The 18037-nt window shown below is 45.2% G+C and overlaps 1 protein-coding gene across 1 annotated transcript in view; it reads left to right on the forward strand.

Moving 5' to 3' along the window:
* JADE1 (jade family PHD finger 1) overlaps positions 1–17734 on the forward strand; it is a 43427-nt gene extending 25693 nt beyond the window's left edge. Inside the window, exons 5-11 of the mRNA XM_066547928.1 lie at positions 2275–2462; positions 6368–6579; positions 7818–7985; positions 9155–9271; positions 11494–12024; positions 13610–13727; positions 14203–17734. Coding sequence (XP_066404025.1) covers positions 2275–2462; positions 6368–6579; positions 7818–7985; positions 9155–9271; positions 11494–12024; positions 13610–13727; positions 14203–15107 — 2239 coding nt within the window. The 3' untranslated portion in view covers positions 15108–17734. The remainder of the gene's footprint in view (positions 1–2274; positions 2463–6367; positions 6580–7817; positions 7986–9154; positions 9272–11493; positions 12025–13609; positions 13728–14202) is intronic.
* Positions 17735–18037: the final 303 nt, after the last annotated feature.

Raw genomic sequence — 18037 nt, forward strand, 5'->3', positions numbered from 1 at the left:
AAGGCATTACCAAACATCCCACCAGTGCTGGTGGGACCACAGCAGCTCAATCCTTGATATACAGCAAAAAACTTGTGATGATGGACCACTGATTGCTTCTTTGTAAGGTCTGTATGTGCCAGCTTTAGCCTTGGATTAAGAGGGCCTCAGGAAAGTTTGTTAGCGTTGATTTTGTTCTGTGCAGCCACCTGCAGAGTGCCCCACTAGGAGGGGCTAACCTGCACATCAGGGAAGCCCTGTCCATCCTCCTTCTGAAGGATTGCACCTGGAGCTCCAAGGACAAGGTGGCATTTTGCTCTCTGCTCTGCAGTGCAGGAGATGGGAACCCTTTCCCTGCTCCACACTGACCTATCCCAGCCCCTGCAGAGGCACACACACACATATGGTACATGTGCACTCACACTGCCTGCTCCTCTCTGATTCCTCTGTTCAGCATCTCCCAAGGCTCTGGGAGGGCTACACACACCTCCTGGGGACTTGGGCAGAGGAAAAACCTCCCAGGGGATCACTGCCCCTGTGGGCTTTGGTGGCTATAGCAGGTCCAGGTACTCACTTGGGAGAGAGCTGTTCTCTGCCAAAGGCCAATAGAGATGTTGCCCCAAATTGAAGATGATGAGAGGCAGGGAAAGAAGGCATCACAGGTGTAGGTATTGGCACAGCAGGCACCACTCCTTGTTTTCTTGTGTAGTCCTGCTGTGCACCTGCTGGTCAGAGGGGCCCTTTGATGCCTGGTTTTTGTTTTCTTTGCTCTTTCACAAAACACTCAGAGAGCCCTGCCCTGGTGCTGCTGGAGTGCAGGAACAGCTCTGAGCCTGACTTGGGGAGGGAAGGGGGTTGTTCTGTACATGGAATAAGCAATAGATGGTAGCTGATGTAGGATGGGAGCCAGGCTGTACAGGGAGCTGGTGCTAGTAAGGAACTTAGCAGTGAATAAAAGGTAGTGACTGGTGAGGGCAGAGGAGCAGGAGACAGGAGTGAGGCTGTGTGGAGATTCACTGTGAGCATGTGCTCAGAATGACAATTCAGCTCAATGGCTTTCAGTCTGTAGTAAGGATTGCCTTTTTGTTTTACTTCTTTCTAGCCCAGAAATAAAGCCAGGAAAGGGAGATGTTTTGAGGTCAGAGTCACTATGCTTGTTTCTTCTGTGCCACTGCTGTGGCAAGGTGCTGCCCAGAGGTTATGGTTTCCACAGAGAGGTACTCTGGAAGGAATTTATGATAGAGAAGTGCCCAGTTTAAAGTACATTGTGAAGTCTGTAGCATTTGAACACTGCAATATGACCAGAAACAGTCTGGGCAGTGCAGCTAGGCCGGCAAGGCCGTTCACATTTGTATTTTTCACAGCACCTCAGAAGCTTCAAATTCAGCATTTGGCTCTTGCTCACCATTTCTCGTTGCCTGAAATAAGCTAGAAAAGGGGAAGCTTGAGGGATGTGCAAGACTGAAATAGGTAGAGGATTTATAGAGATCTGTTTGTATAAATACAGGGGGATCAGGGTTTCTGCTAGGAGTTAACACGTTGGGGGCAGAATAGAGTGGGGCATGGAGGCTGTCATGCTCCTGGTGGGGCTTAGGCTGTTCCCAGCAGAGTTGTGGCAACACAGGGTAGTGCAATCTCCTCCCTTGTGGCGCCAGCACCCCAAAAAATCACCTCCAGTGGTGGTGCAGGAGGCAGGCATTTGGCAGTGTGGCCTGTTGCTCCTGGAGGGACTGGGGTTGTGTTGTGAGGTGGGTTTCATCCAAGCTCAATTTCAGTGTGTGCTGTTAACTAAGAGAAAGGGCAATGTACTCTACTGAGTTAGCCAGAAATGTTTTTTTTTCATTTTTCCTTGAATGTTCTTGTGGTCACTATTTTAGTTAAACAGATTGATTTAAAAAAAAAAAAAAGTCTTAAACCAGAGTTTTAAAGTATGTGTATATGGCAGCACTATGTAAATACAGCATCCCTGCTTTGGCTTTAAACAAGTGTGAATTTCAGGTAAGAGCAAGCACAGCTCTGTCCTCTAATATTTAATTTTATTTAGAATTCTGGCAATGAATTGAATTTCTAGACAACTCTAGTTAAACTCTTAACTCCAGTTAAGTTCTTACAATACCCCCAATCAGTTCTGGAAGTGCATGGAGCTGTTTTCCCACCTCAGTGGTGCCAGGTGATTGCTGGGACAGTTAGGTGGCTGCCGCTGCTGCTTGTTAGGCACTTAGAGCAAAGACTTTGGAATTCTCTGGAGCTGAGCCTCTCAGCACTCCTCATGGCTGCCTGCCTTGTCTGTTTCAGAGTGGTGTCTGAGACAAAAGCCGTCACCTTCACGCGGCCCAGGAAATTCATCGTGTCCTCGGGCGCGGAGCCGCCGGAGCTGGGCTACGTGGACATCCGGACCCTGGCGGACAGCATGTGCCGCTACGACCTCAACGACGTGGACGTGGCGTGGCTGCAGCTGGCCAATGAGGAGTTCAAAGAAATGGGTGAGCACTCAGGGATTTGGTGCCTTTCTGTTTCTTCTTAAAGCTGGAAGTCTGAAGGATAATTTCAGGGGGTACCGGTTGTCGGTTTTTTTGGGTTTGGATTGAAGGCACTCGAGACAGTAATTTGTGTTTGGACTCAAGTGTTTATTATTTCTCATCAGTAAAACAGTCTCATTACTGTGAGTTCAGCAGCTTTTCATTAGAAGGCATAAAATGGCCAACAATCTCTTGTTACAAGGTCTTTTAAGACTAAACTATCCAATTAAGAACTGACACCTAGATTATTTTCATTTTTATCCTGAGAACTGATCTTTGGAAGCACACAATGTGGATTTTTATGCCCATTTATAAAATGCTGCCCAAACCATGAAGAAGAAGGAAGAAACTTAGGACGACACCTTGTGCCCTCCATCTTGCTTCTATTTACAACATACTAAAAATCCCAAAACTTAAATTTCTCACTGAGTGATGCACTTACACTGCTCTCTATAATCTGTTTCACACTTTTGTGGATTTTAGTCTATCTTGAAGTCTAGGAAACTTTCTCCATGAATGAGGGTCAAAGTCAGTGCTCCCCTGGGGGTCAGGGCACCCCAGAGCAGACAGAGAAATATTCCCAGTGCCCTGGGTCTCCACAGGCAGCAGTGGGAAGAAGTAGTAGATGTATGAGCAGGTAGTAATCATGTGAGCAGAGCTGATGTGATTAAGCCCTAAGATAGATGTTGATAACTCCTGTGTTTTATCTGCTCAGACCTGGTCAGAATCTGGCCACATGTTTTTTTCTCTGCTGCTTTCCATCTCACAAAGTTCCCAGTTTGCCATCTTGGCTCTCAAAGGCAGCATCAGAGAGACCACTCTGGTAGTTTTTCCAGGCAGTCCTATTTCATTATTTTAGCTCATGGTGTTCAGTGCAGAGAAAGCAAGACAAATTGTTTGGCAGGTTTAGAGAATCTGTGCCAGCAGAGTGGCACAGGGAATGGGACAGGAAGGAATTCCTGCACTGATTTATTGGAGGGAGCTCCCAGGCCTCACTCTGACTGTGTGCTGTAGTTCCAAAACATTGTTTGGCAGAGGGAAAATGCTGTGCCAGCTAGAAGAGGTTTGGACATGTTGGTGAACACTTTTGGTTTTTGTTTTGGCCCTGTGGCAGTTCCCTGCTTTGGGCTGCAGTTTAGTCAAACATGTTTTACCTGGCTGTAGCCCATTGGTGGCATGGCTGAAGAGCTGGTAAACCACAAAATGACCATTTATAACTCTGTTTCTCCATTCTAAACCAACACATGAAATAAACAGGTGATGTCTTGGCCTGGTCTCTTATCCAGGCCTTTTTTCCAGATCTCACATCAGCCCTGCTCAGGTTTAGTGTTGGGCTTAGAGGATTGCAGTTTACAATTCCAGAGTTTAGGTTACCTTTCCAGTTATCTTCAGGAGAACAGCAGCAGCAAGTTCCCTTGGCTTTCCTCAAGGGAAAAATGTACTTTTTATTGTTTGTTTGGTATCCTTTTATCCAGTCTATCTGCTTTTTGCCAAAACCAGACAAGGGCTCCTATACCTTGTGCTCACAATGGGTGTGAGCAGCACAAGAGGGGCAGATTTGTACCTCTGCAGGGAGCCCAATTCTGCTACACCAGCATAACCTTTAAAAGTACATGCAGCACATGGCACAGTGAACAGCTAGAATTTGTTGGATCTCAGGTTTTGCTGTAGTTTCTTGGAGTTTGTTTGCTCTAAATCATTACCCACTCAGTTTTGCTGTATGCAGAGGGAAGGAAATGCTCATGTCAGTACCAGGCAGTGTTGGGGGTCTTGAAACATGTACATGGGTGCTTGGTCAGACACTGCAGATACTACAAATGGGCATTTGGAAAGTGAGCTGCTTCCTGATCTGCACCTGGAGCACTTCCTTATGGTGTCCCTGGGGCCATGAGTTCCCTGTGTTTCCTTTGATCCCTGTAGGAGTGCTTCAGGTACTGAGAACATGCAGTGGTTGTTGTAAAAGGATGACTGTGAACATCTGAACAGGAGCTGCAGCCCCTGCTCCCCTTTCTGTAACCCTTGCAAATGCACAGGCCTGTCACTGTCATATTTTCTGAAAAATCCCTTTGCCAGGATTTCTTCTCCTGGGAAGTTGAGAAGCCTGAGAGAAAAATGTAAAAAATAATTATCTGATTGCTTTCTCCTGTGTTTTGCTGCTTTGGAATGTGGTCTGGACATTGTTTGCCAACAGGTGCATGTTTGATTGGTTTCATGTGAATTGTTTTGACTTAATGACCAACCACCATCAGCTGTGTCAGACTCTGAGGAATCAGTCATGAGTTTTATTATTCATTCTTGTTAAGCCTTCTGTCTGTATCCTTTCTCTTTCTTTAGAATAGAATAGAATAGAATAGAATAGAATAGAATAGAATAGAATAGAATAGAATATGCCTTCTGAGAGCATGGAATCAGATTCATCTCTTCCCTCGTCCTGGGGACCCTAAAAACTCCACACAGGCAGTCAGTCACATCTCCAAGGGTCACTTAGAAAGTGAGAGCAGATAGGATTCAGTTGGAAGCTGGTGTCAAACCTGCCATCATCTGCTTTGCTGGTGCAGCAGTTCTGGGTGCAAGGCAAAATCCTTTCATCAGCAGATTTCGGATGTTCCCTCTTGCTACTTTTCAGCTGCTCAGTTTGGGTAGCATGGGATGCACTGATCCCTGCTGCAAGGATTTACCTGTCAGCAAGGGAAGCTGGAAGTACTTTTGTGGAGTGTTGGTCTTCTGATCTGGAGGAGCTAGAGAGGTTTTTTATTCTTTGTTTTGTGGGATTTTTTGGCTCAGTTTTTCACAAGGAAAGCTGAAAGAGTTTTCTTGTTAAAACACCTATCCTGGGGTTGCCATCTCCTCTTTGTCCAAGTTTCAGCTAGGATAGAGCTAATTTCTTCTCAGTAGCTGTTACAAGGTGATGTGGTTTGGATTTGTAATGAGAATGGTTGTTGATAACACACTGATATTTTGGGGTCTGTGGTTATCCTAAGTCAGGGGCTTTTTTTTTTTTCCCTTGTTCTTTTTTCTTTCATGCTCTGCCAGGGAGGAGGTGAGCAAAAGAAACTGGGAGGGAGCATAGCCAGGACAGGTGACCCAAAGTGACCAAAGGGATATTCTCCATGACAGATGGTCATGTCTAGGATATAAACTGGGGGAGTTACTTGAGAAGGGAGGCCTTTCAATTTCCAAACAAATCTGAATTATAAAATACCACAACATAATGGGTCTGTAGCTGTGTGTTATGAATAATTTTCTGATGGATGCTGTTGGAAAAGAGCAAATTTCACATTAGATATTGCATTTAGTTATTGTCCCAGATTCAATGTACAATTTTTCACTTTTTTAAACAAATTAATTTATTGTTGTAGGATCTGATGGAGACCTCATTTGGGATTGCATCCTGTTGGGCTGGAACTTGTGATAAACCAACAACTGTTGTTAGAAATTGCAGATTCCCTCCAAGTATCATAGCAGATTTTGCCATTGATTTTCTCCCCCTGCTCAATCACTTTTGGTTCAAAATACTTCCATATCTTTCATCAAAGAGTCAACATCTGGGTGGCAAAATTGGAGCAAAAGCCACAGATGGTGCTGTCCCAGAAGGAAAAATAAGAACAAGACCAGGAAGCCAGTCTTGGAAAGTTTTTCTTAGAATTTGAAGGGCTTGGGCATCCACTTTTGTTAGTTATAAGACAACTTTGCCATATTTTTACAGTTCCCCTGGTTTATGCTGAAACTGGCATGGTTATCTAGGAATGGAATGCATCTACATGGGGATTGGCTGTGTCCACTCGGCTGTTCAGAAAGAAGGTGGAGCTGCTCGTGGTGATGTTTTATCACTCTTTTCTTAAAGTATGTGACCAACTGCTGTTTTTCAGGGATGCTGGAGCTGGATGAGTACACCATGGAAAGGGTGATGGAGGAGTTTGAGCAGCGCTGCTACGATAACATGAGCCATGCCATCGAGACAGAGGAAGGGCTGGGCATCGAATACGACGAGGACGTTGTCTGTGACGTCTGCCAGTCTCCAGATGGAGAGGACGGCAATGAAATGGTGTTCTGTGACAAATGCAATATCTGTGTGCACCAGGTATGGCAGCAGCACGGTGTCAGGTGGTAGCAAACTGTTCCTAAAGGGCAATCAGTAGGGACACAGGTGGGGTTTATTCCAGAGAGCTGTGCTAAGGTAGCACTGCTGTGTGACACCTTTGTGTGGTAGTTCAGAAGTTTTCTTCACATAAGAGATACAGTTTTAGCCTGTTTCCATGGATACTTCTTACTCTGGCAGGTGCCTTCCCATCAGCCTGTCCTTCCTTTCCAGTTTTAACAAGTTTCTGTTGTCATTCAGCGTTTGGAAACATTGCTGGTTGAGCCAGCAATGTGCCTTGGTGGCCAAGAAGGCCAGTGGCATCCTGGCCTGCATTAGGAATTGTGTGGCCAGCAGGAGCAGGGAGGTCATTCTGCCCCTGTGCTCGGCACTGGCGAGGCTGCACGTTGAGTGCTGTGTCCTGTTCTGGGCCCCTCAGTTTAGGAAGGATGTTGAGATGCTTTAATGCATCCAGAGAAGGGCAACAAGGCTGGTGAGGGGCTTGGAACACAGGCCATATGAGGAACGTTTGAAGGAGCTGGGGTTGTTTAGCCTGGAGAAGAGGAGGCTTAGAGGTGACCTTATTGCTCTCTCCAACTTCCTGAAGGGAAGCTGTAGACAGGTGGGGGGTCAGTCTCTTCCACCAGGCAGCACTGACAGAACCAGAGGACACAGTCTCAAGCTCCATCAGGGAAGGTACAGGTTGGATATTAGGAAAAAATTTTTCACCAAAAGACTAATCAAGTGCTGGAATGCTCTTCCCATGGTGGTAGAATCACCATCTCTGGGTGTGTTGAAAAAAAGACTGGCCATGGCACTTGGTGCTATAGTATAGTTGAAGTATTAGGGCATAGGTTGGACTCGATGATCTTAGAGGTCTCTTCCGACCTCACCATTCTGTGATTCTCTGATGAAGGACTAGGCCTGTGACAGGTCTAAGTACAAATGACAGATACACAGATACATCCACAAGATACACTGAGCAAAGTTGTATTTTCAGACCAGTAGGGTTTCTCTGACAAATCAAACCTGCAACTTAAGTGCATTAAAGCTGATGGTAATGGGGATAGAGGGCTCCGTAAGGACGCGACCTTCTGAAAAACCTGCCCTTAATTATTTGCCATCCTGCACTTTTCCCTCTGAGTAAAAACAACTTGGAGAGAGACGTGTGAGGCTGCGTGTAAAAGAATCACTGAGGTGTTTGCTGTGCTCTCTTTGCCCCGCTGCCCGTGGGGATGCAGGCGTGCTACGGGATCCTGAAGGTGCCCGAGGGCAGCTGGCTGTGCCGGACCTGCGCGCTGGGCGTCCGGCCCAAGTGCCTGCTGTGCCCCAAGAAGGGCGGCGCCATGAAGCCCACCCGCAGTGGCACCAAGTGGGTGCACGTCAGCTGTGCTCTCTGGATCCCAGAGGTGGGTGCTGCTTGCTTCTTGGAACCATGAATGCTGAGAATTGCAGGCTTTCTGTGCTGATTCTCGGCCTGGCTGCTGAGAATTTTTAGACTTTCTGTGCTCACCCCCAAGAGAACGCTGCTTTTGACCTGAGGCCGTGGCGAAGTTTCCAAAATTGAATTGTAACAATTGTAGAACTTGGATTATGGGTGTGTAGTTTGAATAGAAGTGTGGAATGTTGCAGGGTGGAAAACTTAAGAGTTTAAGGTTTTAGAATATAGTAATATATATAAAGCAAGATGGAGGTTTGGTCCTTCTTCTTCACCTTCTTCTTCATGGGTTTGGGTGGTTTTGTGTAATTGGACAGAAAAGTCCGCATTGTGGACTTAGAGTGATTAGTTATTGGGTTAAAAGTAAAAATAATGTAGGTGTCATTTCTTAATTGGACAGTTTATCCTTACAGGCCTTGTAGAAAGAGAGATACAGCTCCATTTTTTAGTTTGTTAGAGTGAAGTACTGTAGAACTCACTGTTTGTGAGACTGTAATATAGATAAATACAAATAAATATCTGAGTCCCAACAAGAAATAGCATCTTGCACATTTAATCCTGACCCTGGCAAAAAAAGAAGCAAAGACTCCACAGGCGCTGGTCCTGGGATTCTGGGAGAGAAAAAAAAAACCTCCTTAAAGCATTATTCAATTTCAAAATGTAGTATAAAAGCTTCTTGGTTAGGTAAAAAGCCTGGCAGGGGATGATGCTTCACCTGTAAAGAAACTAATTAAATCCCCTCTGTCAGTCAGAATTAGGCCTTGGAAAATGAGGCCTTTGCTGCTGGCAAAGCTCATTTAACAAGGACACCAGATAGCATTTCACTTTGTAAACAGAACATTAAAGGTGAATCAGGGAAGTTTGACTATGAGAACCCACAGGAATTCTGTCAGATTCAAAGTGTTCATCCTGTATGATAATCTTAAATTGCTGGGCTTCACCTTGAAACTGGTTGGTTTGTTCACAAAGTGAGAAACTGATCTTTTTTAAAAAAGAGTTTTAGATCCTGATAAAATGAGGAATTTGGGACACACTTAGTTGTGTATACACACAAGGAATTTGACTTCTTTAATAAATTTGTTTTTCTTTTCAGTTAACGGTGTCATAGTCACTCCAGTTTTTTGACCATTTTTCTCTTAGGTGAGCATCGGAAGCCCCGAAAAAATGGAACCCATCACAAAAGTTTCCCACATTCCCAGCAGTAGGTGGGCACTGGTGTGCAGCCTTTGCAATGAAAAAGTTGGAGCTTCTATACAGGTAATTGAACCACATAAATATCCACATGTCTTTTCTTCTGTCAGTTTTTAGTAGATAGGAAAATGTGTTTGCTCATTGTTACTGTGGACTTAACTGACCTGATCTGCACCAGAGCATTTTACACTGGGCAGTGTTGTTTCATGTGCATATTTATTTTGAGTTGTTAGCTGTAAGGCACCTGTAGACCCTTTACAGTGGAAAACCACTCAGAAATGTTAAATAATCCTTTTAAGAACAGTTTTAAAATCTAGAAAGACTGAGAAAACATATTACCAGACCTCAGCTTTTTGAAAGAGGAGACACTGGGACAACAGACAAGATGTTGGTCTCCTTTACTTGAGAATAAATGAGGGAGTGTAAGGACAGGTGACCCATTAGGAACAGTGTTGTGTTTGTGTAGAAAAAGACAGAAAGATGTAATTTACCATTGTGGTGATGCTCCTCACCCTCAGAGCACTTCCAGCAGCAAAACAATCCTCAGGAAGCTCCCTGAGACAGAGAGGGGTGATACTACAGTCTCATAAGGAGGCTGGAGTGGAGCTTTTTCTTCTGGGGCTAGCCTAGTGGTCAGACCAGCATTAGGACACAAAAATGGCTCAAGTCCTACACTGCTTTGAAATGAGTTTATCCCCATTTCCCTTTTCTCCTCTGCCCCAAGTTACTTGATTGAGGCTGCCAGGAAGAGCAGTAAATCAGCAACACAGCAGTAGTTCCAGTGAAACCTATCACAGGCCACTTCCATGTGAGGAATGTATGAAATAGTAAGTGTTAACTAGAGAAAATAAATCTGTCCACAGCATATAAATTTGCAACCGTAATCCCTCCTTGCAGAGCCATCCCCTTCCTCTTGGCTGCTGTTACTTAGCTGAAGCTGGTTTTGTCTGTTCTCCAGGCCACTTTCTGATATGTGCACAACAATTAGGAAAAGTGGCAGCTGGAAGTGTGTGTCAGGCTGGTCAGGAAGCAGCTGCAATAAGCTGGGAAAAGCAAGATTGCTTATTCCCCCAGGTTCAGCAGATTTCCTCCCAGTGAGACAGCCTTTCCTCTCTTCTCCCAACAAAACATGAGCTGCATTAAGAGCTAATTGTGGCTAAAGCACTTCTCTGTGTACTGCCCAGTGTTCCAGTTGGGATGCTCCTGGCCTGTTTGTTAGTAGGAGAGGAAAGGGCAAAAGATGCTTGGTATTTTTAAATTCCTTTTATATGTTGCTTTTATTAAAGACTGCTCATTTGAAACCTGTGCAGTTTAAACCCTGCCATACCTTTATAAGCCATCTGGCTGCTGAGTCAACCTGAGCAGGAAAACCCAGAGGGGAGAGAAATTTGGCTTCTTTACAAAGCACTGTATAAACATCCCAGTGCACTGTGTTGCTCTTTCAGGGTCGGTGGCTTGTGTTAAACATAGTTTTGTTTCCTAGTTAGGAGCACTAATGCTCATTTCCACTTCAAATCCTGTTCACCAGAGGTGTGAGTGTCCAAACACATATGTTTATGTATATATACATATTTATACGTATTTAAACCTTTCAGCTGGTGGTGTGTGTGATGGAATTTTGCAAAAGGAAATTAGATATAATGGAAATGAAGTGCTAAATCAGCTGAACTAGTGCCCATCACTCTATGATGGCCAAGTTCACTGAGTAGGAAGAAAAATGACAACATTTGAATTTCCTGTTCTCCTCCTCTCCAAGGTGAAGGCTGTGAAATGAAGTAATGGTTGACAGTGATTTAATATTTGACATTATAAAATTGGGATAATGGGGGAAAAAATTCCCTTTGGTTGAGGCCTTTTGGATAGCTTGGATCCAGGTGCTGGGAAAGACTTTTAATTAAAAGTCTCAGACTGGCCTGGAGCCACCACAATGTTTTTTCTTCCCTCTGGTGCTGGCACATTCCAAAGGGGAACACTTTACTTTGGTAATGGCGCTGTGCACAAGTGGCTCTGGTGTCACTGGGAATGTTCCTCTTGTGGCTTTTTGTGCATGGAATAGTGTGGTGGGGCTGGAGGGGGGTTAAACACTCCTGTCCCTCTGGGCCACTTGATCCTGGAAGCACTAAGTCATAACCCCAATTAAAGGGAGCAAGGAAGTGCGTGCAGCTTAGAAGCAGAGCGCGGTGACAGGGTTCTTCTTCCAAAGCAGCCCCGACTTCTCCGACAGTTTTAGGCAGTGTGGCTTCTTAACTTCTACATTTATTTGGTTAATTGTAATTCATGTTCTCTAGTGTTCAGTGAAGAACTGCAGAACAGCCTTTCACGTCACCTGCGCCTTTGACCGCGGCTTGGAGATGAAGACCATCCTGGCAGAGAACGACGAGGTGAAGTTCAAGTCCTACTGTCCCAAGCACAGCTCCACCAAGAAAGCGGATGCTGAGACTCTGAGTGAAAGCCCAGCTCAGGAGAACAGGAATGGGATTCAGGACACCTCCCTTCCTGCCCACATGGACCCTTTCCACAGCATGGATCAAAACCAGGAGGAGGCCCACAGGGTGAGCCTCCGCAAGCAGAAGCTCCAGCAGCTGGAGGACGAGTTCTACACCTTCGTTGAGTCTTTGGAAGTGGCCAGAGTGCTGCGGCTGCCTGAGGAGCCCGTGGAATTCCTTTACCAGTACTGGAAACTGAAGAGGAAATCCAATTTCAATAAGCCTTTGATTACCCCAAAGAAGGATGAGGAGGACAATCTGGCTAAACGGGAGCAGGATGTTCTGTTCAGGAGGCTGCAGCTCTTCACACACCTCCGGCAGGACCTGGAGCGGGTAAGCCCCGGCACTGCCCGTGCTGGCCACAGTTAGCTGAGTTCCCAGACTGTGCTCAGCCTGAGTGCAGCTGGGCTCAGAGCTGTGCTGTCAGGCAAGGCCATTAAACACTAAATTTCTCCAGAGCACAGCAATTGCCCTTTGCACACAGAGGTCAGTCACAGGGCCAGCAGGTCTTGGCGTGTAGCATTCAATCACCTGCAACTGCACTGTCGTGTTTTTGCCCGTGCCTTTTTACTGATTAACTCTGACTGTACTGCAGCCCCCAGCTGAAGCCTTTTCAGCCTTTAAGGGCTTTCCATGCTCCTTTCACCCAGTGAAAAGGATGATGAAACTTACCTTGTTTTGCAGCAGATCTGTTTCTCTTTGGCATACCAGAGTAGGATGATCAGTGTAGGAGGGAGGTAAATGATGTTTGATTTATTTAGATTTTGAATGTTTGAAGAACAGTTCAATAAGCTCAGTTTGGTGTTTCAGTAAGTACATCTGATCCTGAGTTCCTTTCTTTTTGGGTTAATTTAGGAGCTCTTAGAGCCAGAAAGAACACTGAAATTAGTTTTTCACGTCCCTGCAGCACGTGGCTCCTGTGGGCCATGGACGAAAGCGGCTCAGGAGGTCCTACCTCAGTAACCTGTAGGTGAATCAGAGCCTCTCTTTCATAATACTGTCTAATCTTTAAATCAGGACAGCAGGTTCTCATGGATGTACTGCATCCTTTGTAAAGGATCCTGATGCCTAATTACTGTTAAAATGAATTGCTGTAGTTTTTGATTTTTCTCCTAGTTTCAACTCCAGCCCAAGGATCTTCTGTAGCTGTTCAGATGGCCCAGATCCTAGCTGTTACCTGGGATCTTTTGTTCCTGCTCCATGTGCTCAAGCTTTCTTGTCATCTTCTCTTTGATCAGCTAAATAATTAGTTTGTAACTATGTTCTCTGGATCTTAAATTATTGTGTGTGAATCCTTTCATTTCTAAATGTGATGTCAAACCAGGATACGTGATTTTAGTAATATTTTAATGTTTGACTACTCTGTTCCCACTGATTGTACATTCAAGATAATTTGGATTTTAAAAAAGGGACCTTTGCAAAAACAAACACACTTGTTACATTTCTCCAGATCAGGCCACAAGGTTGTAATTCACAGGGCACCACCTTGCACCACTGACAGAGGAGCCTTAGAATCATCCACCTGTGCTTGCTTCTCAGTCATTCCCTCACCTGGGAAGTATTAAATACTGAGTACATTTCAAGGATTTCCAACATTTCCCTAGATTTCGTGTGTCTGTGACTCAGGTGTTTGTAGGAATTACTTCTGTGCTGTGGTTCTCCAAATCTGGTGGAATAATCTGTCAATTAAATTGTCTGTCAATTCAACAGATAATTTGTTAGTTAAACAGACTGTTCTCTAAGAATTGTGTTGAAGGCAGTTACATTTAAATTGTTTAAACTGAAATGGTTTAAATTCAATTGTACACCATTTGTTTAAATGGTGTATGGTATTCCAGGTGAATTAATTCAAAGCACAGGTAGGGCAGTATCCTGGGAATACAGTTCCTGTAAAACCCACGCCCTTGCTGTCTTCCAGGTGCGTAACCTCACTTACATGGTGACGCGGAGAGAAAAAATCAAGAGATCTGTTTGCAAAGTTCAGGAACAGATATTCAACAGCTACACAAAGCAGTTGGAACAAGAAAGAGTTTCAGGTATGCCTCAGTGTTCCCTTCCTCATGTCAGAGCACAGGGACAAGGTTTGCTTACAGGCTGTGAAGGACAAACAGGGCCTCATTTGTTCTCATTTCATTCCTCAGAAAGATAAATACCTTCACAATTCCTGCAGTGGCCAGATTATCCTTGAACTGTTGCGTAACTAATAAACCATATTTTAGATAGCACCAGGGAGATCCATTTGCTGGTTGCTTTTTGCCTCTGTCTCTGAGGACAGGAGTGTTAGGACTTGTGTTTGCTACAAGTGTAATTAGGTGCAGGTACAGGAAGATGAAACCATGACATAGACATAGGAGTTATCACCTAAAAGTGCAGGACAGGCAGCCAAATCCCCATTTCTGATGTGAACACGTCAGGCATGAGGAGCAGAGTTAAAACAGGTACACTGCAAACTGTTGTTTATCCCCACAGCTATGGGATTGCTTGACTTGAACTTAGTTTGCTTCCATGCAGGTGTGCCTTCCTCACTCTCCTCCATGGAAAGCACGGTGCTGTTCAACAGCCCGTCGCTGGGCCCCGACGCCCCCAAGATCGAGGACCTGAAGTGGCATTCTGCGTTCTTCAGGAAGCAGATGGGCACATCTCTGGCCCACTCCTTGAAGAAACCCCACAAGAGGGACAGGGTAAGAGACAGGTCTGGGAACGACAGCAAATCCCTGCTGGGACAGCCCAGCCCAAGGGAAGGAGGTGCAGCTCCAGGCAGCTTTTTCAGTTTTGACAAGCCCTTGGCCGAGACGCGGATCGCGTCGGCGCAGCAGAAGAACGGCGTCGTTCTAGCAGAGCACAGGAAGAGAAGGGACAATCGCCCACAGTGTGAGGGGACGAAGGCAGAGCTGAAGGAAAAGACTTCTAAACACAACCACAAACCCTTGAGACCCACAGAACTCTCTCAGAGGCAACTGGAAAACAAAAGGGCTGTCAACCACTCCGGTGGGAGGTCAGCAGCGCCTGGCACTCGGAGGGATATAGTGCCTAAATGTAACGGGGGTCTGGTCAAAGTGAACTCTAATCAGACAGTAGTTAAAGTGCCTACCACGCCCACGAGCCCGGGGAAAAACTGGGGCGGATTCCGAATTCCAAAGAAGGGGGAGAGGCAGCAGCAGGGGGAGAGCCTGGAGGAGGCCTGCCGCCAGAACTCGGGCTACCCCTACCTGGGCGTGGGCAGAGTTGCAGCCAAGGAGAGGACAAAGAGCAAGTTAAAGCCTGACAGTGAGAACGATGGTTACGTCCCCGACGCCGAAATGAGCGACTCGGAGCCAGAAGTGGCTGAGAAGAAGTGCAGGCAGCAGAGGCTCAGCCCCAGCAGCAGCATCGGCAGGAGGACGGACATTATCCGGAGGAGCATCCTGGCCACCTGACTGGACGTGGGGATGGGGTCACCAGAGTCACACTGCCTACAAGCCAACTCCACCTTACCCATCCCTGTGAGAGAGGAGCATGCTTAGAGCTACAGACTGACAAAATGAAAGCCCATTTTTCTGAGTTGTATGTTTACATGCACTTAAAGCTGTTTTAAGCTCTTTGATTTTGTTTTGTTTTTTTTTTTTTTTCTTTCTGCCCCATCCACACCCCCTCATCCTTCCCATTTCTGTGAGAAGGCTGAATCTCCCTTATGTGCAACTTTCTTGAGTAAGTAGGAGAGTGACATCACTACTAAAACAGGAGTTGGGATGCACACAACTCAAAAAAAATGTTTTACAAGAGGCTGGGGGAGGGCAGGAGGAATCAGGCTGCGTTCATCCCTTCTAGCTAAAAGGCACTGAAAATTTTACTCCCTCGCCCTGACTTCTGGAAAAGCACAAGCTCTTAATTTAACTCGTGTGTATTGAATGGAAGATGGTGGTTAGACCATCCTGCACTGCACTGGTAAGTCCCATGACAAATGCTCCCCATCCCTGGGCAGGGGCTGCTCTCTCTCCTCTCTTTGCAGAATGTGTTCTGTTGTGTTCAGTTTGAGCACAGGTGGCAGCTCAAACCCCTCGCTATGCTCCAGAGTTTACATGTCAATGATGACCAGGCACAGCCAGATGTTGCACTGGAGGAGGAGGAGAAAGGGACAGGGCAGGGCTTGAGAGATGGGGACTGACACAAAGGATGTTCCCAAATGGCTCAGTTCTGAGCAAGGGACAGCTTTGGGGGTTCCAGCACTCCGTGGAATAACCTGTCACCCATGGTCAGGCACCTGCCTTCAGGAGTGTGATGACAATTCCAGACAGAAGTTTTCTATGGCACTAGTTAGGAGGATTTCCCAAAGGCCACCACAGATGCACTAATGATATGTACTGGGAGAGTCAGGCTTATGACACTAAAAGGTTGCTTTAAATGGACACAAATATATATTTTTAAATAGGATAAAACACAAAGGCAATACATTGTGATTAGCTCTTTACAGTCAAGCAAAGAAAAAACTATTTCGTTCTATGATGGATTAGATTTGATGGAAAAGGGAACTTGTATTCTGACTGTGTACTTTTGTAATAATTGCAAGTGGCAATAATGAGTAAGCTGTGAGCAATAATCTGAACAGGTTGTGAGGATACTGTTTTGTACTGAGTGCACACACTGCAGTGGAGCATTAAGAGCCTGTCCATTTTGGAATTTTTCATAGATGTAGGAGAGGTACGTACTGGTGAAAAAGTAGCAGCAGCAATGTGTTAAAGACAGGCATCCTTCTCCTCCCCTTTCCCACTCTCAGCCTGCTGTTATGGCATCCACTCACCTTGGAATGCCTGACCCTTGCCTCCCGAGGAGGGAACACTGACAACACAGAATTCCTCTGCCATAGGACTGAGGATTCAATCAGAAAGTAAAAAAGGCTTAACACCCTATCTTGCTATGCAAGTTAACGTTATCAATTAAATATTTCACCAGAATGCATCTCTGTTTTAAAACTCATAAGTCTTAACCTTTTGAGGAAGGGGAATTTTATGTAAGATAATACAGTTTCAAAATCCTGTTGCTGGTCCCAAGAATAAATACATGATTTACAGAGGTGAAAGTCAGGCAGGGCACTGGTGACTGAGGTTACGTAGCCACTCTTGGGATGTCTTCAAAATATAAACAGCAGACAGACAAAAGGTAAAAGCCAGTAAGTTCTACTGAACATCCAGCAACGTTCTCCAGACAGGCACTGGTATTTTCTGTAAGGAAGAAGCTCATGACCACACAGGAATTGTCAAGCCATAGATGGAATACCCTAAATTTGGATTCTGAGCAAACCTTTAACCTCACCCCCCTTGGACAGAGGTACCTTGTTAATTTGCACTATATGATGAACACTTGTGTTGTGCAGAGTGAATGCCTTAGCTGCTTTGTCCCCTGGCACTGAGGGCAGGAAGCTTTGTGAGGTTTCCAGTGGAGCTGACCCCAAACCAAAAAGGCTGTGGTACGACCAGCTCTGTAGGTTCGTTTTGTCCCTGTGCTTAGCCCTCAGCAGGAGGTGCTGCAGGTACTGCAGTGACAAACCCACCCCTGGGATTTACTGGGATTTGCTGGATTTCTGTTTCCAAGTGTGACCTTTCCTTGTGCTGACTGACCAAGAGATCTTTGATATGATCCGTGTGTTCTGTCCAACCGTAGGCTAGTTGAATGTCTGTAGAGTTGCCTGGAATGCCATTTGTTAGGTCATAAACTCACACAGATCTAAATGAAGGGTTCGTGTTGTGTACAGATCTTGATTTCAAAAGTTTGAGACAATTGTGATGACATTTGTAAAACTTGTACAGATTTTTCACTATGTGCCTAGCTTTGGTGTCCATTCAGCTGAAATTAATTAAAAAAAAAGGTGCATGAAGAGAAACAGAAATAAAAAAGTATATGTAGAGATGACTATTTTATATTACATGGCCCAATCCTGTATTTATTTTCTCCCTTTTTTGAAGTATTTCTAAAGACCTAGTTGAAACAGCTGTATTTTTTGTTAAAATATTCCGTAGAATTGTGCCTTTTGTCTGTATGTGAATAAATGCTGTACATTTTTGCAGTATCCTTGCCAGCAGTGGTGTAGACCTCCCTGTAATTGTATTTGGGTTCTTACAAAACCACTTCACTGCAATGGTCTGAACAGCTTTTATGGATTAGTACAGGTATCATCATGCACACTACAGCTGCAAGATTTAGTACATTTTTAAGGTTTTTAAGGTTTTTTTTTGTTACTGACAGTTGTGCCCATCCCATCAGCAGCACACTGAGTGGTTTTCCCCTTGGCATCCTCACAGAGATGTTCCTTACCTCAAAACATTTACATTTGTAGACAGAGGATGTCCTTGCACAGTCCATGATCTCTGTA

This window comes from Molothrus aeneus, chromosome 4, assembly GCF_037042795.1.
Source record: "Molothrus aeneus isolate 106 chromosome 4, BPBGC_Maene_1.0, whole genome shotgun sequence".
In the NCBI taxonomy this organism is placed as follows: domain Eukaryota; kingdom Metazoa; phylum Chordata; class Aves; order Passeriformes; family Icteridae; genus Molothrus; species Molothrus aeneus.